Source organism: Prinia subflava, chromosome 19 (genome assembly GCF_021018805.1).
Source record: "Prinia subflava isolate CZ2003 ecotype Zambia chromosome 19, Cam_Psub_1.2, whole genome shotgun sequence".
Taxonomy (NCBI): Eukaryota; Metazoa; Chordata; class Aves; order Passeriformes; family Cisticolidae; genus Prinia; species Prinia subflava.
Genome location: NC_086265.1, coordinates 8,422,836 through 8,448,409, shown reverse-complemented (window position 1 = coordinate 8,448,409; position 25,574 = coordinate 8,422,836). Strand labels below are relative to the sequence as shown.

Genomic DNA, 25,574 nt, shown 5'->3' with positions numbered 1-25,574 from the left:
ACATTAACCATCACTGGGGTCCAAGCCGAGGATGAGGCTGTCTATTTCTGTGGTGGCAAGGACAGCAGTGGTGCTGGTGAAGTGACAAAGACAGATTTTCAAATGAGGTGCAGAGGAATTAAAAATGGAGATATTTTTCAGCCCTTCTCCTGCCCAAGCAGAGTTGTGGATGTGGGACTGAGGCAGGTTTATGTCTCCTCTGCATGACCATGGCTATGAATTCCCCTTCTTGTCCTAGAGAACAGGAGGCTGGGGACCACTGTCCTCATCCATACAAAACTCATGGTATAGTTCCCCACCTCACTGCCTCTTGCTACAGATGACCACATCCTCGTGAATCTGCCAGAGCTGCCTCTCTGCTGAAATGCTTTGGCCTGGGCTGTGTGGTAGGCCAATTCTTCTCTGACTGTGGCATTCCCTGTAGCTTTGCTTTCCAGACAGGTCTGTTCTCCTGGGGCACTGACTGAGACCCTCTCCTCCCCTCTCTCCTCTGCCTCTCCAGATTCCCTGGTCCAGCAGCAGCTCTGAGTCAGCCATCCTCGGTGTCAGGCAATGTGGGAGATACTGTCAGGATCACCTGCTCTGGAAGTAGCAGCAACTGGTATGGCTGGCATCAGCAGAAGGTCCCTGGCACTGCCCCTGTCACTCTGATCTATGCTAATGACAAGAGACCCTCGGGCATCCCTTCGCGATTCTCCGGATCCTTGTCCGGCTCCACGGGCACCTTAACCATCACTGGGGTCCAAGCCGGGGACGAGGCTGTCTATTTCTGTGGTAACTGGGACGGCAGTGCTGCTCAGGGTCTTGGTGATGGTGGGGTAATTTTTTCACTCCTCTTGATTGCTGTACCGTTCACTGTGTGGGGAAGAATTTCAGAGCATAGACAGTTCCTACCCTTAGTGCCTGCAGCTATTTTGGTTCTTGCTTTACCGGGTCTTGTCTGCAATTCTGTCCTCATGCCACATCCCATCTGGTGGCCATAGTGTGTTGAAGGTGTCCCCATTGCTTTATCATGCATTATAACCACACAGAGCTTCTCACTGCATGGAGACCCCCTGCCTTGCAGTCCCTGGCTGCTGGCCTGGACGTGATTCCTCTTGGTCCATAGGCAGGGCTGTCTCCAACTGCCCCAGAAGCTGGGTGTCCACAGCACGTCATGTCCCGAGGATGTCCAGCCGCAGTGCCTGGGATGAGGAGTTTCCTTGAGGGGCAGTGGGCAGGGAGAGGGTTCAGGCTCTGACTACAGCAATCCCTCAGGAGTGCCTGGGGTGGGGGTTGCACCCAGGGCATCCAACATACGTGCCTAAAGGCAGAGTTCTCCCATTACTCTTCCCCTGCCTGGGGAGAGCTGTGCTCCTGGGGCAGTAGCTGACTGCCTCTTCTCTCCTCTCTTCTCTCCCTCTCCAGGTTCCCTGGTCCAGGCAGCAGTGACTCAGCAGCCATCCTCGCTGTCAGCCAATGTGGGAGAGACTGTCAGGATCACCTGCTCTGGGGATAGCAGCTACTATAGCTGGCATCAACAGAAGGTCCCTGGCACTGGCCCTGTCACTGTGATCTATGAAAGTACCAAGAGACCCTCGGGCATCCCTTCACGATTCTCCGGATCCCAGTCCGGCTCCACGGGCACCTTAACCATCACTGGGGTCCAAGCCGAGGACGAGGCTGTCTATTTCTGTGGTAACTGGGACAGCAGCAGTGGTGGCTATGGTGTACAGTGACAACAAGCAGTAAGAAGTGACAATTCCAAAGATTTCCAGACTCCAAAACTAAAGAAAAATTTCAGCCCTCCTCCCTCTTAGCTGGCTGTGGGGTAGGTTACTATCCCTTCTGTCCAGCAATAGCTACGAATGTCCTTATTTTGTTGTCCCACAGAACTGGAGGTTCTCTTGTTCTCCGCTAAGGTCATTGTCCTTGTCCCTACAAAGATCGGTGTGGCTTTGTCCCCCAACCTATCACATCTTGTTGCCGATGACCAAGTCCTCCTCCTGCTGCCTCAGTGCTGGGGTGGCATGGGCAGTGTCACTGTCATCTATAGGGATACCAACAGACCCTCGGGCATCCCTTCGCGATTCTCCGGATCCAAATCCGGCTCCACGGCCACCTTAACCATCACTGGGGTCCAAGCCGAGGACGAGGCTGTCTATTTCTGTGGTAGCCATGACAGCAGCAATACTGATGAGGATGATGAAGCCAAAAAGTAATGGGGAAGTGAGACACAGAACCCAGAGGCAAGAGAGGAAGGTTTTGAGCCATTTTTTTCTCATGGCCAAACTAAGCTGTGATAGGGAAATTGAGGCAGGCTCTTGTCCCCTGCATAAGGACGTGAGTGTGCATGACAAGGCACAGGAGGTGACCCTTTCCCCTGTCCCCATAAGAGGAATGGCACTGCCTCATCCCCAGGCCTGGTGCCTTTTGCTTTATGTTGCGCCTTCCTGCTGCTGCTGCCTCTGCTGCATTGCCATGGGCCAGGCTGGGCTCTGGTTCCCCCATGTTTCTGTAGCCATGACCAGGTCCCTTTCCCTCAGAGGCTGGTGTTCTACAGCTCTTCTACAGCCATTGCCAGCTCTCCTTCCAGGGATATGGGCCTCTAATCTTCCTCTCTGTCTTGAGGCTGTGTGTCCCACTGTGGCATGAGAACCATGGGCAGAGGAGCCCTGTGCACTGCCTGGGCAGGGATGTGCTCCTGGGGCAATGGTGCACCCCCATCTTATTGTCTTTCACCTCTCCCTCTCCAGGCTCCCTGGTCCAGTCAGTCATGCTTGGTGCCAGCCAACCTGGGACAAACTCTCTGGGCTATATGCTCTGGGAGCAGCAGTGATTATGGCTGGTACCAGCAGAAGGTCCCTGGCACTGCCCCTGTCACTGATCTACTGGAATGACAGAAGTCCACTGGACGTTCCTTCATGATTCTTTGGTTTTATGTCTGGCTCCAGAGGGTCACTGGGGTTCACGCTGAGGGCAAGGCTGTCTAATACTGTGGTAGCTTCAAACAGCAGCAGTGCTGAACTTGTGGTGACATTGAGCCACAGGCAAGCAAGATCTTGAGTGTCAAAAAGGCTGGTTTTGGTGCCTCATTCCACTCTGCCAGGCATGACCAACTTTCCATCTTTTGGACTTTTCCTTTCCCTTCCTGGTTCCCTTCCCTGTGTGTGCCATGTTTCAAGGCTGTGACTCTAAGCATGATGCAGCACTGGAGCAGGTTTCCCAGAGAACTGTATGACCCATCCCTGGAAGTGTTCAAGGCAAGTTGTATGAGGATTTGAGCAACCTGGTCTAGTGAAAGGTGTCCCTGCCCATGGTGGGGGTGTTGATGTCCCTTCCAACTCAAACCATTCCATGATTTTATGACTATGTTCGCAGTGACCGGGCCCGGGTGCTGCAGAAGCCCTGGCCCTAGGTTCATCCTCACTGCCCAATATCCATGTGAGGGGCAGAGGAGCCTGTGACCATTGTAGGAGCCGCAGCCTGTGGAGCTGCCAAGGAAGACCTTTGTCACAGGTCTGCTCCATAGTCAGAGTCCTGCCCAGAGCCCAGCAGCATTGCAGCCACCTGGCAGCTCAGGGCTGGCCAGGATATGGGAGCCCTGGGTGCTCTGGCTGGGCATGGAGAGCTTCTACCACAGCCCATGGCTCTCACCTGGCTCTGGTTAGCTGTCCCCAGTGCCCATGTCTCTGCAGCAAAACACCTTGATGTGCTGCGGGGGCAGCACCAATGCTTATGGCTGGTTCCAGCAGAAGGTCCCTGGCACTGCCCCTGTCACTGTGATCTATGACAACACCAACAGACCCTCGGGCATCCCTTCGCGATTCTCCGGATCCACCTCCGGCTCCACGAACACCTTAACCATCACTGGGGTCCAAGCCGAGGACGAGGCTGTCTATTTCTGTGGTGGTGAGGACAGCAGCAGCAGTGCTTCCACAAGAACATGCAGCAATTGGGGAAGTGATGCAAAAACCTCCTGCTATTGCAGTTATCAGTCAGGAGTCCCTGTTTGATGGGGGGGTCAGGTCTCCACCATGGCCCTGCCCTTGCTGCCCTGCACTGAATGTGGCTGTGCCTGGTGTCTCAGCCTGGCACTCCCTGAGAGCCCCAGGTTCCTGCCTGTTCCCTGGCATTTTGGGAGGGGATATATAGCACTTGGGAATGCACTCATCTCCACGGCATATTACCCACAGCTGGGTCCAAACAGAGGAGGAGGAGAAGTATAAGGAGGCTCTCACTCTTCTGGCTCAGACACCAGTGGTGATCAGGGCCATGGTAACTCCCAGCATAGGAAAAGGGAGACACAAGCCCACTGGTGCTCCAGCAGGGCACCCTCAGATGCTGCCTACAGCTGCCCAGGCACAATGTGGAGCAGCATGTGTGCCTGTGTGGCAGTTCCTGCTATGGGACACATGCTCTGCTCCAGCAGGTCCCCTGCGTGCTGCTCACAGGGAGACAGCCCTGCAGCCCTGCCCTGCCCATGCCGGCCAGGGTTCTGGTGCTCTGGGCACCCTGGGGACAGCATAGTCAGGGACAGGGAGGGTCATGGGGCAGAGGGAATTTCCTGTGGTGCAACCACTCTTTGTCTGGACTGGAACTGCCAACGACAGCCATGATCCCTGTGCCCTGAGTCAGAGCAGGATTGACCAGGAGCTGCCCCAGCTCTGGCTGCTGAGCACCAGCACACGGGGCTCAGGATCAGCTAATGGGGAGGCATTGCTGGGCTCCAGGGCTCAGTGCTGGCCCACTCTCATTGTTCTGGGGTATGAATGCCTGGGAAGAGCAAAGGTCTTGGTCTGGAGTGGTGGATCTCAGCTGTCAGAGGAAGAGCCAGGGCACAAAAACAGGAGGGCAAGGGGGTAATTTATGGGCCTGGAAAATCCATGGGAGGGGAAAATGCCAAAAAAAGAGTTGGGAAATGGTGGATCTTGGCATCGTTCCAGTCCCATCACTGGCAGCTAAAGGTGCTTGTGTATGCCCTCACCATAGCACCTAGCTCTCCTTTCTCCTTAGGTACTGCAGCCACTCAGCCTGGTTTAGGGACAGAGGGGTCAATTCTGGTGGCTTTCAGGCTCAGAGCTGGGAGTTGTCTCTGCTTTGTGTCTGGGGACAAGCCCTGCTGCATCTGGGGTGGTGGGGCTGGGTGTGGAGCAGGGAGGGATGTGCGGAGAGAAGCGCGGGCAGGATCCGGCCGTGACTGCAAGATCGGATTTGCATGGAGGGGACGGTCCTGGGCAGGCGGGGGCTTAAAAGGGAGTCAGGGTCCACAGCACAGCCCCATCATTCTGGGGACACTGCGCTGGTGGGATTGAACCATGGCCTGGGCTCCTCTTCTCCTCGTGGTGCTCGCCCACAGCACAGGTGCCATGGCCAGACTCGCTGTGCCTGGACGAGGACTTCGGCCACAGGGGCCCTGTCCTGCTGCCCAGGCAGGTCTGTGCCCCTGGGACAATGACTGACCCCTGTCTTCTCCCTTCTCTTCTCTCCCTCTCCAGGTTCCCTGGTCCAGGCAGCGCTGACTCAGCCATCCTCGCTGTCAGCCAACGTGGGAGAGACCGTCAGTATCACCTGCTCTGGTAGCAGCTACAGCTATGGCTGGTACCAGCAGAAGGTCCCTGGCACTGCCCCTGTCACTCTGATCTATGCTAATACCAACAGACCCTCGGGCATCCCTTCGCGATTCTCCGGATCCAAGTCCGGCTCCACGGCCACCTTAACCATCACTGGGGTCCAAGCCGAGGACGAGGCTGTCTATTTCTGTGGTGGCTATGACAGCAGCAGTGCTACTGCACCGTGACACACAGCAATGGGGAAGTCGTACAAAAACCTCCTGCCTCAGCTATCCCTAGGAGCCCTAAGACTGTGCCCATCCCCTGTCATTTGAGGAAGTTACCACCTCCCAGCAACGCTGTCATGGCTCAGGGTGTCCCATGTGTGAGCCTGCAGGCAGATTTGTCATTTCACTGTTCCCTTGACCAGAGAGGGACATGCTCCAGGTCACTGGCTGACCCCCATCTTCTTTTCTCCCTCCTCTCCCTCCCCATGTTCCCTGGGCCAGTGCTCTGTCTGTCAGCTCTGCTTGGTGTCAGCACTGTGGGACAAGCCATCAAAGTCATGTGCTGCAGGGATGGCAGCAGCTGTGACTGGTACCAGCCTAAGTTTCCTGGCTGTGCCCTGTCCCTGGGATCTCCTACAATGACTTGGAACCACCAGATACCCATTTGTGATTCTCCAGATCCCAATCTGGCTCCATGAGCACAGTAACCATCTCTGGGGTCCAAGCCCCAGGACAAGGCTGTCTGTTAACGTGGCAAAATGGCAGTGATGATGTTACCATGGTGAAACGGAGCAATGGGGAAGGGATACAAAGTCTTCCTGCCATGGCAGGAGCCTGCTGGGAGTCTCTGCTGTCCTTGTTTGGTGGGGCTGGTCCCTGGCACAACCCTGCCTTTTTCTGCCCTGCGGTGAATATGGCTGGTCCCAGCAACACAGCTCCATCCTTACAGCCCTTTCCTTGTCATTTGTGAAAGAGAGCACTTAGGATACAACTGAATAGACCACTTCAGATGGAAGAGGCCTTCAATGATCACACAGTCTAACTGCGTGGCCACTTCAGGGACGACAAAAGTGTAGGGCATTGTCCTACTGTCTGTATAACGCTTGCAGGCCTGGGGTATCTTCCAGCCCTCTAGGATGCCTGTCCAGTGCTTGCCTACACTTCAAAAGAGAAGTGCTGGGATGACCTCCTGTGCCTGCCCTGTGCTCCAGAGCCAAGCTATTCCTGATCCCCTGGCTGGTGCCCAGGGCCCTGCTGGTGCCTCCCAACCCAGCTGTGCCAGGAGCCTCTAGACCATCACCACAGGGGGCACAGCCCGCTGGAAACAGAGGAGTTAAACCTGGAGCTTCTCTGCCCTCTCTCAGGGCTGAGCAGGGCTCTGGGCTTCATGCAGCTCCATGTCCCCCCTCCATGACCATTGGCTCTGAATGGCCTCCTGTTTGCCCCATGCTCTGCAGGATGAGACCCTGGGGCTGTGCAGTGCCTGGCATTGCCGTGTCACAGCCCCACCACCTCATTCTGCTGCACCCACGTCCTCTTACTCAGCCACGTCTCTTCATGGCGCCGTGGCCTCGGGCTCAGGCCTTGGGCTCTGTCTGAGGCAGTGATCCCTCTGTTCCACCAGGACCTTTTGGCACAGGGCCCATCCTGCAGGTCAGAGAGGGCTGTCCTGGGGCACAGACTGACAGCCCTCTACTCCCCTCTCCCTCTCCACATTCCCGGGTCCAAGCAGCATCTCTGAGTCAGCTGTCTGAGGTGTCTGCCAATGTGGAGAGACTTTCAAGGTCTCCTGCTCCAGAGGCAACACCAAAAGCTACTTCAGCAACACCCTGCTGCACCCAGGACAGCCTCTGTCCTCCTCCATGCCTCTCTCCAAGGAGAAGAACAGGACTGAAGGGTTGAACATTGTCCCCCTCTTTTATCCTCCCACAAAATGAAACTGAAACCCCACTGAAGCCTGAGAAATGCTCAGAAAATGATCATCCACAGTAGAGGGCAGTGGCTTCAGCTAAATGCTTTGCATAAACAATTTCAGTGATTTTTTCTTTTTTTGGATCGTTTCAGGCTTTGCACAAAAGCATAAACCTTCTCAGAGGCAAAGAAATGCTTTGAAAGAGAAAGTGTCTCAAACCACAATTTTTTTTAGGCTTTACCTGTTTTATAGTGAACTATTTATATAGTTCCTGTGACTCAGGAAGTTCACTGACTCTGCCTCTTTCTAGAACCACTTGCAAAAACCACATCGTATGGAAATCTGTGGGTTGAATTTACGTTGATGCTGTTGGCATTCAGTGATCCAAGCTGAGCACTGAATCTGCCAATCTGTGGGACTGGCACCACACTGGGAAAACATTTCTCAAAGAAGCAGCCAAGCCTTTACAGGGAAATATGAAGTTAATTGGTTTTAGCTGAAACCCATCCTGGCTCACCCCTTCCATAGCTGTTGCAGCTCTATGTAGGCATCTCCATCTCTTGTTTTTTCATGTTTTTAGGGTAAATATTAATAAAATAAGTTGCCTGCAGCTATTAGCTCTACTGCTGGTGGTGGGAGCTGCACTGGAAGAACCCAGCCAGGATCAAAACTCGACAGGTACAGCTGTGCCCACACCTTCATCCTGCTGTGTGCATCGGGGCATCTCCATCCCACCACCTTCGTTCCGTTGCATCCATTGGGATATTTCCAGATCATCCTCTCCCTCCTCCAACATCCATGGGGTCCAGGACTGCTCTGCCCTGAGGCAGGAGGTTTTTGTATGGCCCTGTGTCACTGTGTGGTGTATTCGGGGCCGGGACGATGTTGACGGTCCTAGGTGAGTCGCCGACTTCCCCTCGGTCTTTCTTTCCCCGCCGCGGAATTTTGACATTTTGTCGATTTTCGGTCATTTGGGGTTTTTTTCTCGGACTTGGCGCCGGGCTGGGCTCTGCCGCCCGTTTGGGGCCAGGCACTGAGCCCGGCACTGGGGGCTCTGTCTCATCCCTGCGGACTCTGACGACTCTGTGCGCGCCACGGAGAATCGGGGAGAATTTTCTCAATCGAAAAGTCTTAAAATTTGTCCAGGAAATGTGTCTGAGGTCTCTGGGGGAAGAAAATCAGGTTTAGGTCTCTAAAAGAGGCGATTTTTGTCTTTGTCAAAAAAATTTGTCAGTGTAAAGTCTAAGTCCTCGATTCTTAGTCCTGAGGACTAAGTCTGTCACCCCTGGTGAGGGACAGGGGCTCTTCTGCGGGGTCCCACGGCCAAGGGTGCAGGCGCTGTGAAAGAACAGCCTCTCCTCGGCTGTGAGCAGCTCACAGTCATCCAGACTTCGAGTTAAAACAGCATGACCCTGGAATCTCAGACAAAAGATTCCAGGGGTGTCTTAAGGAGCCCGTTGTCCAGGTAAGACATGTCAAAAATGGAGATTGTCGTGCTGAAAATGCTGCTGGAAATGTCTTTTGTCTGTCTTTGTCCGTAATTTTTAAAAGTATTTGGTGAAAAATTGCAATTTGAACCAAATTACTGGGGGTTAAGATCAAGAAAAATGTTCTTTGACCATTTCCTCTTCAAAATGTATTTAATGGTGGAGTCATCCAGGTTTTCAAATAGAGACAGAGATAGAAATAAGGTGAAGATAGAAATAGAAACACTGCACATTGGGGGAGGCTGCAGAACCACGCTGGAAAGACGAAATATCTTTTTTCCATCTTCCTTTGGGTGATTTTTAGTGGTAGTTTTTCAGAGACAAGAAAATGTCTGAAAAGAGAACTGGGCAGAAAGCAGGATGGTTTGTCTGTGAAGTTTGGGGTTTTTTTTAAAAAAATGCCTTGTAAAAGGAAAGAAATGGCTTTTTGGCAAAGAAATTAAAATTTAATTACATATATATAAAAAATTATATATATATGCATATATAAAAATTGTGTAAATATACACATATGTGTGTATATATTTTTATATAAATATATAAAAAATTAATTATAAGAATGTGCATATATAAATATATTAAATATATATATAATGTCTTTTATATGTGATACAGAAACGTATAAATATTCCTGTTAAATGTATTTTCTAGAATTATACATCTATTCATATGATATGGACTACATACATATTGTACAGTTAATATATATTAAGTATATTAGCTGTATCATATGTAATACATATATATGCACGTATATGTACATATGGTGTATATAAAACATACAAGCATATATGAGATGTATGTATATGTGTATTACACATTTATATATATATAATATATATATAAATATATATTTTTATATATATAAAATATATATCCCATATTTTTATATATAAATATATATATTTTTATATATATATATATATCCCAAATGTCAATACATTACAGCTATGAGTGATAAGCTCTGGCTGTGGGGAAAGTGGGGAGTTTCTGGGCAGTGCCAGCAGGGCTGGCAGGGGCTGTGGTGGGGACAGGGCCCTCTGTGACCCCGCACCGCTCTCGTCCCTCGCAGGCCAGCCCAAGGTGGCTCCCACCGTCCACCTCTTCGCGCCATCCTCCGAGGAGATGACGACCCTGGGCAAAGCCACCCTGGTGTGTCTGATGGAGAACTTCTACCCGAGGCCTGTGACCGTGCAGTGGGTGGCTGATGGCAATGTCATCACCTCCGGCGTGGAGACCAGCCAGCCCCAGCGGCAGAGCAACAACCAGTACATGGCCAGCAGCTACCTGCTGCTGGACGCCAGCAAGTGGCAGAGTTACAATTCTGTCTCGTGCAAGGTCAGGCACGAGGCTGGGAACGTGGAGAAGACCGTGAACAGATCCGAGTGCATGTAACCCACCCTGCCGGCCCTTGGCTGGCTCCTTCCCTCCCCCCACCTCTGGGAGCAGCGGCTCCCCCAGCGCAGATGTCTGTGCCCATGCCCACCTGTCCCCTGCTCCTGTCCCCCACTGTGAGTGTCACATAAATAAATAAAGAGCGACACTGAACGAGCGCTGCCTCAGCATCCCTGCCTCTGTGTCCTTCCAATGCGCTCGCTCCCTGCTGCGGGGGGTGGGATGGGAACACGAATGTGTGCACACACACTCACATTGCAGGGGCTCCGTGAAGCTCTTGCTCAACCCTGGGGACCCCAAGGAAACCCCCTGGCACTGCCAAGACCAGGGAATGAGCAGCCTGGGGCGCAGCCTGCACTAGGCCCCCGTGCACTCATTGCACACGTGGCCCTGGCTGTGCCATCCTTGACCCTTGCTCTTTGGCCTCTGGGTGCCAGGTGCCTTGCAGGCACACGTGGCCTGTGGTGGAGGCATGCCCAGCCGTGCCCCTTTGCTGCCAGGCCTGGCTCTGTCCCCCTTTCATTGTCACCCCCGTGCTTCTCGGAGTGGGGGTCCCGGTGTAGCTGCCAGTTAAGCACAAGCACAGCCTGTCCATCACACCCTGTGCCACAACAGCCCAGACTCCTGCCTGCCCCATGCCCTGTGTCCATCCCCAGCACAGCTCTGGGAAAACTTCCCTGCAGCCCTGCCCATGGAAGGACTGACAGCCATGGCTCTGCTGAAAGCACCAGTGCTCTGCTGATGTCACCCCATCAGGGCAGGGACAGGGGCTGGGAGCACCCAGCCATGCTGTGTGCAGTTCTGGGAGAGGTGTCCCTCACCAGCCTCGTGGGAAAGGAGGGATGGCCCCACCACATCCCCCTCCCCGGGCTGTGCCTGTGGGGTGCCGTGCTCCGCCAGGTTTTGGATTGCCACATGTCCCTGAAAGTGTCTTCTGGGGACACAGAATCACAGAACCCTAGAATGGGTTGGGTTGGAAGGGACCTTTAAAAGTCATCCAGTCCAAGCTCCCTGGAATGATCAGGAACATCAGCCAGATCAGGTTACTCAGAGCCCCTTTCAGCCTGACCTTGAATCTTTCCAGGGATGGGACCTCCACAGCTTCCCTCAGCTACCTGTTTCAACACCTCACCACTCTCACAGTAAAACAATTTCTTCATTTTATCGAGCCTAAACTGACCCTTCTTTAGTTAAGAAACATTATCTCTTGTCCTATTGCATAGGGCCTGCTAAAATGTCTGTCTTCACTTTTTCTATAAGCTCCCCTCAAGTACTGAAAGGCTGCTATAAGGTCTTGCCAGAGCCTTCTCCTCTTCAGGCTGAACAGCCCCAGCTCCCCCATCTTTTCCTCATAGCAGAGGTGCTCCAGTGCCCTGAGATCTCTGTAGCCTCCTGTGGAATAACCCAAACAGGTCCATGTCCTTTTTATGCTGTGGGATCCAGAGCTGGACACAGCACTGCAGACGGGGCCTCACCAGAGGGAAGTACAGAGGAGGAATCCCCTCCCTCAGACCACTGCCCTCCCTGCTTTTGATGCAGCCTAGGATAAGTCTGGCTTTTTGGGCTGCAGGTACACATTGCCAGGTCATTATCCACTGACTGCTCAAGTCCTTTGCAGCAGGACTGTTGTGAACTCCCTCCAGCCCCAGCCTGTATTGATATGACAGCACAGTGCCCCTTCCCTCCTGCTTTTTGCTGGGGAGCTGGCAGCAGGCCCTAACCCCACCTGAGCTGCCAAAAGGCACCTCGTGCTCCAAAACAACTTCACTGGCTTTAATCCTGCTTTATCCTCCTCCTCAGCTGGGCAGAGGAGGCCTTGCCATGGAACAGCCCCGTGCACAGGGCAAACCCCCCTTCCCATTACCCTGCCCGGGGGGTCTGTCACTGTGTCCCTTCCCATGCGTGGGGTGACAAGCTCATGCCTTTCCCAGAAAATCCCAAATCCCATCGCTGCAGAGCAAACCCACATGCAGGCCAGAGCCCTGGGCTGCTGCCAGCCTCGAGGAAGGAGCCAGCAGCAGGATGCTCAGCCTGCCTCAGGCCAGGGAAAAGAAGGAAGGGCAGATGATGGAAAGACCTGTCCCACTGTGTTGCACGTTAAGCTTCTTTAACAGAGTTTCCTGAGCACAGAGTGCCCACTGCAACAGAGGTGCAGGGCCTGCTCCTGGGGGGCTACTGGGCTGTGGCAGGTGGTCCTGAAGGGGAAGGTCCCTGCAGCACAGCCACATCCATGCATCCATGCATGCACCCATGCATTGCAGCTCACTGCTGGGGAATGTGAGCCCAGAGATGGCAAAACTCCTCCACACTGCCACTGCTGCCCCTCCTTGCTCAAGCAAGGCTATTTCCCAGCAAACCCCTGCCTTTGGCATCTCCTCCCCAGTGCTGTGGTGCTGCCAGGAGAACTGCTGCCCAAGACTCTGCCAGCCAGGAATGCTCCAATGACCGAGACCTGCTGCCAGGAAGGATGTTCACTTCTTTCCTGCTGCAAAGATCAAGCCTCAATAATTACCAAATCCAGCAGTTATTAAATCACCTCAGTAGTGGCTGAGGCTGCAGTGAATGACACGACCCCCATGCCAGCTGTACTGCCAGGTTTTACCCTGAGAAATGCCACATTTCTGGGTAGGGGCACTGGAGGAGGGTGGCAGGGCAATGCTTTCCCCAGGTCCTGAGATTCATCTTGACATTTCCAGAGTGAAGCCCATTCCTTGGTCACAGGACACCACCCCCAGCTTTTGTGGGCTCAATTTGGGGCATGAGCTGGGGTCTTGCTGCAGCTCAGGTCTGTGTGGGCAGAGCACAGGCATAACTCTGACTCAGGGGGCAGGAAACCTCACTAATTATTGATTAAAAGATTTTGCTAAATCTTTTCCATAAGCAATAACCATCAAGAATAAGCCTTATTAATTATAGATCAGTGGCCCTGGCCCCTCCAGGGCTCCCATCCTCCCCCGCTGCCTGCAACTTGGCAAATTCCCAGCCAGAGTTTTACCCTTAACAAGCCTTCAACAGGGCTGGAGAGCCTCGGCTGGGAATCACAGAGGGATGCAGGGCCTGATCCATCCCCTAGCAGGGAGGGAAGCAGTGCCTGGGAAGAGCAATCTGGATCCACTCCTGCTCCACCCTCGCTGGGGGTGTCTGGTGAGCAAATGTGCTGAGCAGAACCGAAACCTCCCTCCCCCTCCCCAGCTGCAGCTCCTCTCTCACTGCCGGCTCCTGCGCTGCAATTTTAACAGTCATTTATTTTCTCATTTTCCCAGCTTGCCAGTAATTTTAAAATGAGGGGGATCTAATTTGGTAAATGAGATGCTTCAAGAAGGCTTTCATTAGCTGCAAAGAGAAGCAGTGGATCCCATGAAGGGTTGGGGCTTGGTGAGAACTGTTCTCCCAGACTGAGACTCCCAGGTGAGGGCTTAACAAGGCTTTTGGGGGTCATTTGATAAACCCTGGGGGTTTGGACACCTTCAGCTTGGAGGGGTCCCACAGCTGAGAACAGAGTGAGGGATGTAGAAAAGTACGCAAAGGAGTGTGGGACCATAGGAGCTCTTACAACCCTCGCTCCCAAACCACTGCCACAAACCTCAGGCACAAAACTCTGCTCTGGTCCCCAAACCTTCCCTGGGTGCCCTCCATGACGACCACCTCTGGCTACATTTGAGCCCCAAAAAACAGCTCTGACCTGCTTTTTTTTAATGTACATCACTGGGTGATTTCCCCAGGCCAGGCAAGCCCCAAAGTCTCATACCAGAAGGAGGTGGGGTCTCTTTTTCTGGGGACGTGGCAGGAGCAGAGAGAGTGCACCTGGAGCTGATGAAACACCTCCTCTGGAGAGGAGGGCGGCGTGGGCACAGCCGGAAAGGAGGGGATGGGTCCCGCCTGCCCCAGCGCAGCTGCAGCCACACAAACAGCCGCGTTCCTGGAGGCAGCAGGGCTGAAACTCGAAAGCAAGAGCGGGGTCCCAGAATAGCCCCAGCCCAGGCTGGGGGAAGAGGGGCAGAGCCAGACCCACCGGGACAGCAGAGAGAGGATGGCACAAGCCCCCTCACTTTGGTGCTGTGCCAAGCCCGAGTGACACCCACGGCCTCTGCCATGCCTGAGCCGGGGGGTGCAGCCCCCAAGCACCTGGAGGGCGCTGCTGGTTCCTGCACCCCATCCTGACAAACCCTCTGCTCACACGGCCGTCTTCTCTGCAGGACTGGGGGAAAGGCTGTGCAGAGCCCGGGTTGTGCCACGCCAGCACTGGCCCCATTTCCCCCCAGCCAGCCCCACTGTGCAGCTGTGCGGCCGGGGGACATCCCCTGGCTAAATTTACTCCTCACCCACTACAGTCCCCAATCAGAAATTCAAAAGGGCGCCCCAAAAAAGGAAGCGAAACTGTCTCCAGTGGGTGCTGACGTGTGAAGGCAAGAGAGCCTGAGTCGGCTCAGCCCTGAGATGGTGGCCAGCTCTGTGTCCCTGCCTCACTGGGCTCTCACCTTGGGGTGTCACCACTTGGGGGGACATCAGCCCCTGAGATGGGGGAAAGGCCTTGGGGTGGTGTGGAAGATGAGATCATGAGAGCACAAGACCAAGGTTTATTGCCCTGCAATTGAAAGAGAAATAAATGTAATACATCAGTGTTTCAGGCTGGTGTGGTCGAAAACACGACCTGAGCATTCAAGCCCATTTGTGAAGGTGAGAGCAATCATTTGCATAACTGTGTCAAAACAGCAACTGCCAGGGCACGCAGCTGGCAGGAAGGTACCCCCTTGCTGGGGGTTATTTAGATGTGTATGAAACCACACCAGAGCCTGGGGGAGAGCCCAGTAAACAGCCCCGAAAATAAGTGCCTGGGCTTGTAAGCAGATTGTAAACAAGCTGAACCAACTCAAAAATAAACACCTTTCAGCTGCTTCAAAATATTTGTTATTTCAATTTTATTGTGGTAGTAACATGTAACTCCCAAGAGAGCCTCAGCCTGGTCTGGGGGCTCGGCAAACCCTTGTTTTCTCTCGCATTTGAGGTAAACAGGTGCTGATGGAGAAAGACTGTGGGGCTGGTGCTCCCTCTCTGGAGAAACGTGGTCATTGAATTGCAGATCTTGTTATGACTCCCTGGGTGGGACTTTTCAATTTAATGTTAAGATATTTCTAGGTAGTGAACGTTGGTGGCATGGTGACAGCAAGGTGGTGGCAGTGGTGGCTGAGGGGTGTGATGGGGGTGGCTGCAAGGGTCCTCACCAGCCCCTCGGGAGGGAGCAGAAGCATTAGGCTCACCCAGTTAGGGAGGCCTTTCATCCAAAGGTGCCTTTTTCCCTCTGCACAGCCAGGGTGGGCAGAGCAGACAGCGTGAGGGAGAGTGGAGGAGAACACTGGGTGCACCCCGGGGCTGGACCCTGCATCCTGTAGCTGTTCAGGGACGTGGCTGGAGCTGGCAGTGTCAGTTTGATCTTAGTCAGCTTTTCCATCCGTCAGGGTTCTGGGTTCCTACCCCAGCCAGTGACACCCTCACCCACAGCTCCCCACCCTGTGCACATGCTGCCAGCCCCACACCAGGGCCACTGCGGGGAAGAATGACCAAGTTTAAACATTTCTGCCATGTTTTGGGCTCTTTTGGCCCAGCTCCCCAGGCTGGCCATGGGCAGGGGGTGCTGATGCACATCACAGCCCCCCCAGCTGAGCCAGGCACACTCACAGGCAGCTGCTTCGACCGCAGCCCCGTGGCTTGGAAACAGCCCTTGCTAAAATTACAGCCCGCCAAAACCAGGAGCCCGCCAAAACCAAGAGCCCGCTTCGGCCAAACACCAGCTGGGAGCCAGGAATAGCCCTGGCCTTGCCGCGCTCCGCTGCCCTGGCACAAACCTTCCAGCACCTGGCACAAACCTTCCAGCACCTGGCACCCCGAGCGCCGCTGCCCAGCCATGCCACGGCAGGGTAAAGGCGGGAAAAGCCGGGTTTGGCCCCAGTTCAGTAATGGCTCACAGGAGGGGGTGCACTGCCCTGTCCTTTCCCAGACAGCCCAGCATTCCCAGCAGAGGCACAGCACCTCCCCGGAGTTCAGGTCCCAGCAGGGCTGCCCAGTGAGTGCTGAGCCTCTGGGGAGGTTCTGGTGCCCAGCTGCACAGAGGGTCCCTGCTGCCCAGCCAGACCCTGCCTGCTGCCACTACTGTTCTGTGCTGGGGACACCACAGCCAGCCAGGACAGGTCCCCCGGGTGGTGGGGACCTGTGGAGTGCCTGCTCCCAGAGCTACTGCCCAATATTTTGGTGTGCAATGCCTTTGGGAGCACAGCCTGTGCCCTCCATGGTCCTCCTGGACAGGCACCTGGTCCCACTGCCTGGGTACTCCTCACACCCTGGGCTGGTACTGGAGTGGACTGGGGGGCTGCAGCCACTTGGGGCCCACCACAGCAAACTGGGCCCACCCTGTTCTCGCCAGCTGGGGCTGGGCCCACCCCGGGCTGGGCCTGGGCCTGTCCGTGGGGCAGCTGCCCTGTGGCCTTTGGGCACAAGGGGCTGGAGCTGGGCAGTGCAGGGAATGGTGGGACATGGATAGACGTGAGGGAACAGACAGAACAGAGGACACAGGGACATGGAGGGGCAGGGAACACAGAGAAGGACGTGATGGGACATGGGAGGAGGAGAGGGCACAGCAGGGAGGGTGGTAGGGCAGAGGGACCACAGGAACACTGAGGCCAGGGACACGAAGACACAGGGCACAATGGCATCTGGACATAGGGACAGTGACAAGAGTCCATGGGAGCCAGTGGCACAGGGGACACAGGGGACAGGGCACGGAGACACAAGGGTTGTGTACAGACAAAAGGGACAGCAGCAGGAGAACACGGGGCACAGGGGCATGAGGACACAGGGGACAAGAACATACGGAACAGGGGCAGAGGGAAAAGTGAATGAGGCCATGAAGGAACAGGGGCCCAAGGACACAAAGGAAAGGGCCCCGAGGACATGGGGAACAGGGACAGGAGGGCAAAGGTGGAGATGGCAGCACACAGGGACACGGACACGTGACACAGGTGGCAGTGGCAGAGACGGGAACATAAGAACAAGGGACACAGGGACACGAGGCACAGGCACACGGGGCACGGGTGGCGGTGTCAGGGATGGGGACGAGCACACGGGGCACGGGTGGCGGTGTCAGTGATGGGGACCAGCACACGGGGCACGGGTGGCGGTGTCAGGGATGGGGACGAGCACACGGGGCACCGGTGGCGGTGGTGGGGCCGCGCTGAGGGCGCCCCCTGGCGGCGGTCAGGCGGCTGCGGGCACCTCTCCGTGCGCGTTCCCGCGGCGCCCCCGCGTGTCCGGAGTGACCACAGAGCCACATCCCACTGGCGTGGGCATCGGGGGATCTGCGACGGGGCCCCTGCACCCACGGAGAGCCTCTCGCACCGCGGGCTTCACCCCAGGAGCGCTCACAGCCGCTGCTGGGGCTGGGGCCTGGAGCCCGGCACTGGCCGTGCCTCCCTCCAGAAATGATGAAAAACCTCAGCCTGCCCCGCTCTTCTCCCAGATAACGGCCTGTGCTCCTCACCCATAATTCAGGAGAAGATGGGAACATGCCTGGAGCTCCAGCACATTAATTATGAACCACCCCGCTCACAGAGCCCTGCCCCGGCAGCTGCAGTTATTCCTGCCAGCACGAAATGAGCTCCGTGGAAAGAGCCCTGTGTCCTGCACAAGGGCACTGCAGGTGCTGTGTCCCCAGTGACATCCCCATCCCTCCAGCCCCAGCCCTGGGCAAAGCAACAGGGCAGCGTCTGCAGCACAGGGACTGCGTGGATCCTGTGTCAGGGCCGGGACTGGGCTCTTTCCTGGTCTGCCTGCACCATCATGTGAGGATATCCCAGACACCCCCCCAGCTCCCTCCCCACTGATCCCACAGTGCCCTGCTGAGCACCTGCCCTCGAGGGTGAAGGGACACAGAGCCAGCAAAAGAGGCAGCACTGACGTGGACCTTGGATTTATTCCAGTCCATGCAGCATCCCCCTGCCAGCAGCTCCCACTGCCCATCTACAGAGGCATTCCAGGGCTACTCCAGGCTTGCAGAGATTCACCTCTGCAGAGACGCATGTTCACAAAATCTTCGCCCAGCCAAGGTTCCAACGTGCTTTGTTTTCACTGTTTCCATTTCCCATGAACAGGATGCATCACCTCCATCGCCACTGCAGCAGGGGCAGACCCTAGTTGGCTGGCAAGAGGCTGAGCAGGGCCAGGGGGAGCAAGGGCAAGAGGAGCTGGTGGTGGCCCCCGTGCAGGGACCCAGCGCTGGCTGTGGCCCCCCGGGAGGCGAAGATCTTCCGGCTGCGGAGGGGCTGCGGCGGGCGGAAATTGTTGATCATTTTTAGGAGCGTGGATCCCTCGAGTGGGAAGTGGAGGGTGCTGACGAATGCCTTCAGCTGTGCAGGGAGAGAGGAGGGTGGGCAGCTGCACTGCCAGGCACCCCAAGCCCCTGCCCACTGTCAACCCGCTCCATACTGCCCCACTGCCAATGGCACAGGACCCATGGCATGGCCAGTGGGGCTCCTTCCACCACCCCCCACTGCTCTCCTGAAACACAGAGGCAGGTCCTCACAAGGATCAGTTTTAAAGGAGATTATTGCATTTTAGTGCCAACAGTGAGCACTTAGAGAGTGGTTGGCCCGTGGCTTCCTCAAGAAAACACATCTACTAATATGCTTGAGCACAGAGGAGAATTCCTTCCTTCCTTTCATCCATTCATCCATCCATCCATCCATCTGTCCATCCATCCATCCGTCCATCCACCCACCCACCCATCCATCTCCTTGGAGCCTCTACTGAGCTTCGATGGATTCACTCCCATTTCTCTTTCTGAATGCCAAGGCCGGGCAGGAGAACAGTATAGATGGGATTTCTCCTCACTGGCAGGTGGCCACATCTCCATTACTTAACCTTCATAAAACTAATTAATTGCCAAGTTGCCAGGAGCATTATTACAGAGATGACTTTCCCTGTGCTCTTGCTGTAGGGTCAGGAGGGACAAGGAGAGAGGTTGCCCTGGGGATGCAGCCTTTGGGTGCTGGCACGTGGGGCTGTGGCTGCCAGTACCTGCTCCCGGCCAATCTCCACCGGCTCCTCGAACACAGTCCAGACCACGGCCTCGCTGCAGTCGGGGGTGGTGAGGGAGCCCTGGTAGCGGTAGTAGCCCTGGAGCCGCCCAGCGCGCGGCAGCAGCGTGCTCAGGCGGAAGGTGGAGGCCAAATCCACGGAGTCCCCTGTGGGGCAGGACAGGGGAGCTCAGCCTGGCCCCTGCCAGGGGTGCGGTGGTGACAGCAGGGCCACCCCCATCAATTTCCCCTCAGCAGATGGACCCAGGACTGGCAGGTTCCCCCACCCGACCCACTGGGGTGCATCCCTGCCCTCCCACGGCAGGGTCTCCCCTTTCCTGCCCCGATGAAGAGGCGACTCACCAGCGTGGGAGACGTTCCTCAGCCCCGCCACGATGGTGTTGTAGTTGGTGTTAGTGGCTTCAGAGACCTGTGTACGGGGAGAATGAGTGGCTGAGTCAGGCAGAGCCTGAGCAGAGCTGGGTCATCCCGTCCTGCCGAGCAACCACAGGCAGAGCCAGCCCTGCCTCGCATTGCTGCAGAGCAGTGGGGAAGGGCTCCCAGCCTGCCCTCTCTTGTGGGTTCCCCAGCCTTTCCTGGCCCTGAGCCAGCCTTCCTGCCCCTTCCCACTCCCTCAGGACACCCGTACAGCGCTCACCCGGCTGCACCACCAGCACCCAGTGTGCAGGGGGCCCCTGCAGACCCACCTGGAAGAAGAAGCCGAGGACAGCCAGCCCATTGGGGTGCCCCTTGGCCTCTGCCAGTGTCTGGTACTTGGCATTCATGTGGACAATGTGCATCTGAGGAAAGCACAGAGGAGTCAGGCATGCACAGCTGCCCCCAGCCAGCACCCTGGCAGCAGGACATTCTGCTATGGATCCTTCCAGCCAGCTTGGGATGGCCAGACTCTGGGTCAGCCTCTCCCAGTAAAGCCCTTCTGGTCCCATTGGCACTTCTGTGGGGTGGGTGCTCAGAGGATCAAAGCACCCCAACGAAGCAAGCATCCTTTGAAGGGTGTACGAAAGGGGGCCAGCAGTCCTGGGGTGCTCCCCAGACACAGAACATAAATTCTGCTTTCCTCTGGCAGATAATGAATATTTTAAAGGCGCAGAGCCTCTTTCATCCAGAAGTATCCCAATATGCTCGGCACAGCACGCTCCTGCTTGCTCTCCCTTGCACTCACTAGCTCAGTATATGGCCCCAGCAGGGCACAGAGCCTCCCAAACCCCACTGAGTGCCTTGGATGAAGCCCCTTGGCCCATGCACAGTAAGGAAACACCTCAAGTCAGCTGCTTTTCCACCACCCAGGTGCCTGTGCTGGAGCGGGGTTGATCCCACCAGTGCAGAGTGGCAGAGCCCGGTCACCTGCTGCCTGACAGCCTTGGGGGGCCCCAGCCTCACCCCTTCCCCCCACACCAAGGGCTTGAGAGACCCGGAACGTGACGGGGGCTTTTTCTCACGTGCCTCCATGGGGAGCTGGCGCCCGTCCAGGGTGTGCTCGGAGCCGTTCCCGGCCAGGCTGCCCCAGTGGAAGTGGAGCTGCACCGCGCGGTACCGGCCGGGGAGGCCCCCGCCGCTGATGGCGATGTGCTCAGAGGCCGACTCGCTCGCCAGGGTCAGCATCACTGCAAGGGCAGCAGGGCAGGGTGAGGGGAGGCTGAGGATGGGGAACAGCCCTGACACAGCTCCTTCTCCCCCAGCTGCATCCCAGCAGTAACATTTATCTGCATGGGATCCCGCAGCACCCGGGAGTGGCACCAGAGCCAAGCCCCAGTCAGGATGGTGCCTGAGGAACTGGGACAGGGGAAGGTGCCCAGCTTCATCACCTGTGTGCCCGTTGTTTGTCAGCCTCCACTTGCCAGGGGGAGCCTGGTCATAGCCCTCGAAGAGGATGTCCCCGAGGCCACCATCCCTCTGAAGCCGGCGCCTGTCGATGTTCACAGGGGACTGCTTGTCGCCACCGCATGTGGCTTTCAGCTCCTTCCAGTGGCTGGGCCCTGCAGAGGAGGAGCAGGGGCACCGCGGGCAGCCACCGAACCACCGCTGCCCCCAGAGGGGACACAAGGCCACGGGTGGCTGTGTCCCCAACCAGCCCTGCTGCCCCTGCCAGCCCGGCCATGCTCTCTTGCATCCCATGGGAACTGCTCTCCTGCTCGGCTAAGTTTGTTTCCTATTGATGAGCAGGGGCTTATTGCAGCCTCATCCATAATTCAGCAGGATTTCCTCGAGGGGCCGGGGGCTATATTTAGCCTGGCAGCAGCGTCCACATTGACACTGGTGAAGGGCAGGCTTTCTCCCTGCCCCTTCTGCCCATTCCCTGTTTTAGCATGTTTAACCTACTCACGCTGGTTCTGTCCAGCTGTGACAGGTGACAATGCAACCTGGCCACACAACTCCTCCTGGGGCAAATCCTACACAGGTTCCAGAGTGACCACACGATGCCCATCAGCAGCTCCTGGGGTTGGGGGTCACCACGGCAGGAGCTGGGTGAGGACACGGCAGTGCTGGCAGCCAACTGGACCCACTGCAAACCCACAGTGCTGTCTGGGGGCTGTGAGCAGGGTCCCCACGGCTGCCACCACGGCCAGGCCACACAACCAACTCATAGATGTGGCTGGTCCCCAGCACCCCAGCATTATCTCTTCTTGCAACAACTGTTCCCCCAGCAGTGCCCCATGGCTCAGCTCTGACGTTTCCCTTCCTCTTGGGCAGACAAAACCACAGACACTTGTGGGCTGTATCCCACCTCCTGCCCCCCTGGGCTCAGCCCTTGCCCTTTATGTTCTCCTCTCATTACTTCAGGCAACTTTTTGCCTGGAAGCCCAGGGAGCTGCGGCCTGGCTGTGCCACCATCCCCCCCAGGTTCCTGGCCAGTGTAACTGGGTGGCCCCACAGGTTGCCAGGTGCCTTTAATGAGGGGCCATTCCTCATGGCTCTGCTGCGGGCACACAGCCGGCTCCACGCTGCTCCAGCCGCTTCCCACCAGCCCCTCTGCCCTGCCAAAACCTGCCCTCGCTGCCAGCCCGGCCACGCCAAACCGGGCGAGACCGAGCCTGGCTACGACAGGGATGAGGGGAGCCCAGCAATCCGCACTCGCAAGCCACGGGGCATGTAAACCCGAGAGCTATAAAACAGTTGGGCCGTAACAGCTGATTAAATGCTTGATGATCTTTAATTAACCTTTTACAAGCTATTTGTAATTTGTATTTGTATGTTTTGAGACAAAGTGCCCCCAGCCATGCTTCCCTGCTGCTGCCTGCTCAAAGAGAGCTGTCTCTCCTCAAGTAAGGCCCTGGATCCCATCCCCTTGCTGACTGCACTGCACTGGGTTTATAATAGAGTATTTTAAAACCTGGACTTAATTTATTTCAGGTGGAAGGGGGAAAGCTGGTGCTGCCCCAGGAGCACCTGGATCTGGCCAAGGTGAGGGGTGGGGCTGACTTGCTCCAAGGGGCTCAGGTGTTCGTCAAGTCTCTACAGCAACACCCCCAAAAGTGAAGCTCCTCTAACCATTCCCAAGTTTGTGTGACTCGGGGGAATTTGCCCTTTACCATGACACACTCCCCACTGGGCCTTGCTGATGCTGCCCGAGGTGGGCACTGTGGGCACACACGAGGGTCTGAGCCCCGCACTGCCCCAGCACACCCACACTTGGCACCACTCACCGCATTGGGGGTCCTGTGAGTTGTAACACCACTGCCCTGCGGGAGAAAGGAGAGCTCAGGGCAGGTGATGGAGACAGGCACCCTTTACCAAACCCACCCACGGCCGTGCCCAACCCCCTGACAATGAGGACATCCCCCAGTGCAGCCCGGGGTCCCGCCAACACTTGTGTTCATCACGGTTATTTTTGGTGCTAGTGTTTTCGCACCCTCCCTGCCTCCCCCAGACGCTTCACAGGGAAACCTCCCTCAGCATCGCTGCTCCAAGGCAGCCAAACCCCACTGCTCACTGTGCTCCTTCCCCAGCTCCGGTGGGGCCATCCCCCCTTACCCATCCTGGGGAGCCAAGGCACCGTCCCCCACAGCCGCGGCCCCCGGCAGGCGCTGCCGCAGCCCTGTGCGCTGTCCCCGCTGTCCCCGCTGTCCCCGCGGTGCCCGGCCGGGCTGGCAGCGGCGGGGGCAGTGGGCAGGCCCGACCCACGCTGTGGGGATGGTCCCGTCACTCAGGGCCACCTCAGCCGGAGCTGCCGAACTCCCACCAGCTCCCGGGCGGCTGCGGGCACCACGGGCTCCATGGCGAGCGCTGGTGCAGCAGGGGCACCGAGGGGTGCCGAGAATGCCGGCACCCTGCTGCCGCTCTGCCGGCTGCACATCCACCCAGGGCCATCGGCTCTGCAGAGCGAGCTGGGGAGGCACCCCTTCCCTCAGCTCCCCTTCTGATCCCGGCGGGAGGCACAGCACAGCCCGGTCTGCCCGGGCCCAGCCCACGGGGACGGTCCCCGCCGATGGCCGAGGGCCGTGCCCGCGGGCCGGCTGCAGGCCAGCCCAGCCACGCTCCGTGCCAGCCACAGCCGCTCGGAGCAGCGGGACACAGGCAGCCCTGCCGGCCTCCACCTGTGCTGCTCAAGGCTCCAGCCTGCGGCACTGCATCCAAAGCCTCACTACAGTGGTACAGGAGACACCAGCCCCGGAGGAGAAGTGGGAGCGGGACAGTGCAGGCAGAACACAGACGGGCCCCAGAGCAGGGATCTTGGGGTCCACGGGCAGCAGAACTCCTGGGAAATCCTCGGAGCTGCACGCACCAGCTCTCGAGCATCCTCCGGCAGGAGCCAAGGTAGCGCCGGGCGCCCCCAGCCCAGCCCCGATGCAAGTGAGCACCCAGCGCCTCGGCCGGGACGGCAGCGCCCCTTCGCTCGGGGGTGTCCTCCTCACCGGGGTCCCCGGTGGCGCACGTCTGTGGGGTGGATGGGCTGAAGCCCAAGACCCCCCTTTCCCAAGGGGGTCCTGGCCCCACCACCTCCTGCCAGCGCTCAGGAGGGCTGAGACCTCCCGAGCCCGGCGGCACCGAGGGCCGTCCAGCAGCGGGGTGGGGCTGGTGGGAGGGCAGGAGAAGGCTCCTGGGACAGACGAGGTCCCCCAGTCCCTGTTGCCAACCCCTCAGCCCGCATCATCCCTCGACACGTGGGAAGGGAATGGAATGAGCGGCGCCCCCCAAGCCCTCCAAGCCCGCGCCCCCGTCCTCTCCACCCGCAGGATCCCCCTCTTCTCGGCCCGCAGCTCACCTCCCGCGGCCGCTCGCACGACGAGGGGCAGTGTCAGGAAAGTTATGCCGAGCCCGGTGAGGCCCATGGCGGCGGGGGGCAGCGGGGGAACCCCCGCACGTCCCCGTCCCGTCCCGTCCCGTCCCTCCGCAGTGCGCCCGGTTCTGGGCTGGGGCGGGCGGCAGCGCTGGCAGCGCCCGCAGCCCGGGAGATGCTCAGCTCCAGCCTGGGCTCTGCTCTTACATATTCATCACCCGGGCTGAGTTTTTAACTCCTCGGCTGCTAGGAGGGAGCGGGGAGAGCCCGGCCCCCGGCCAGCCCCCCGCGCCCGCTGGGTCCCTGCCCGCGGTGACAGGGACAGGCGGGGAGCGGGGGCTGGCGGAGCCCACGGGTGCTGCGCTGCCCGCCCCGCTCCCCGCCCGGCACCATCCCGCTCTCCATCCCCGATTCTGGAGGTCGGCAGCATCCCCGCTGTGTCCCATCCCGCCCCCGCACGGTGAGTGGGACTACAGACGGATTTCAGGGGCCTGCCAGGAGGCGGACCGGGCTGGGGACAGCAGCTTTGGCCCATCCCCTCCCCATTCCTTGCAGGCACGGGCTGTGGGACATACCCTCCCCCAGCTCCGGGAGCTCCCCAGCCAGCAGCGGGTCCTGCATCTCCCGTGTCTGAGCGTGGTGTTTCCCACCCGATGAGGGGCAGGCGGTGCCATGGGGACCCGCAGACCAAACCCAACTCATGCCTGCAAGCACAGGCCCCTCTCTGGACAAAGCCCAGCGAGCACCTCCTGGGAGCCCCATCCTGGGGCAGCCTTCACAGCCACGCTGTAGGGGACCCTCAGTCCCTGCAGTCCCTGCAGGAGCTGCGCAGTGCTGGGGCAGGATCCAGCCCTTTCCAGAGGGCACAGGGCTGCACGGCTCACTCTCTCACAGCCATGGGGCACTGGCTGGCCAGTGCAGGGGGGCAGGGCTGGGG

The 25,574-nt window shown here is 57.5% G+C and overlaps 2 protein-coding genes across 2 annotated transcripts; one reads left to right on the top strand and one right to left on the bottom strand.

Moving 5' to 3' along the window:
• The first annotated feature begins 5,190 nt into the window (after positions 1-5,190).
• LOC134560457 (immunoglobulin lambda-1 light chain-like) lies at positions 5,191-10,503 on the top strand. Its single transcript, XM_063416483.1, has 4 exons — positions 5,191-5,343; positions 5,478-5,772; positions 8,312-8,349; positions 10,011-10,503. The coding sequence occupies exons 1-4, from the start codon at positions 5,298-5,300 to the stop codon at positions 10,331-10,333; spliced, it is 702 nt and encodes a 233-aa protein (XP_063272553.1). The 5' UTR covers positions 5,191-5,297; the 3' UTR covers positions 10,334-10,503.
• An 8,000-nt stretch (positions 10,504-18,503) lies between these two features.
• Positions 18,504-24,689, bottom strand: LOC134560083 (carbonic anhydrase 15-like). Its single transcript, XM_063415619.1, has 8 exons — positions 24,623-24,689; positions 23,064-23,099; positions 21,225-21,395; positions 20,863-21,023; positions 20,106-20,198; positions 19,762-19,828; positions 19,400-19,566; positions 18,504-18,729 (listed from the first exon to the last, which is right to left on the bottom strand). The coding sequence occupies exons 1-8, from the start codon at positions 24,687-24,689 to the stop codon at positions 18,514-18,516; spliced, it is 978 nt and encodes a 325-aa protein (XP_063271689.1). The 3' UTR covers positions 18,504-18,513.
• Between the last annotated feature and the right edge of the window lie 885 nt (positions 24,690-25,574).

Excerpts from the sequence above, each read along its gene's own strand:
- LOC134560083 (XM_063415619.1), bottom strand. The coding sequence starts at position 24,689 with ATGGGCCTCACCGGGCTCGGCATAACTTTCCTGACACTGCCCCTCGTC. Across the intron at positions 21,396-23,063 it reads CTCACAGGACCCCCAATGCG|GGCCCAGCCACTGGAAGGAG; the intron begins GTGAGTGGTGCC and ends CCTCCTCTGCAG. Across the intron at positions 19,829-20,105 it reads TCCTCGGCTTCTTCTTCCAG|GTCTCTGAAGCCACTAACAC; the intron begins GTGGGTCTGCAG and ends CCCCGTACACAG.
- LOC134560457 (XM_063416483.1), top strand. The coding sequence starts at position 5,298 with ATGGCCTGGGCTCCTCTTCTCCTCGTGGTGCTCGCCCACAGCACAG. Across the intron at positions 5,344-5,477 it reads GGTGCTCGCCCACAGCACAG|GTTCCCTGGTCCAGGCAGCG; the intron begins GTGCCATGGCCA and ends CTCCCTCTCCAG. Across the intron at positions 8,350-10,010 it reads GACGATGTTGACGGTCCTAG|GCCAGCCCAAGGTGGCTCCC; the intron begins GTGAGTCGCCGA and ends CGTCCCTCGCAG.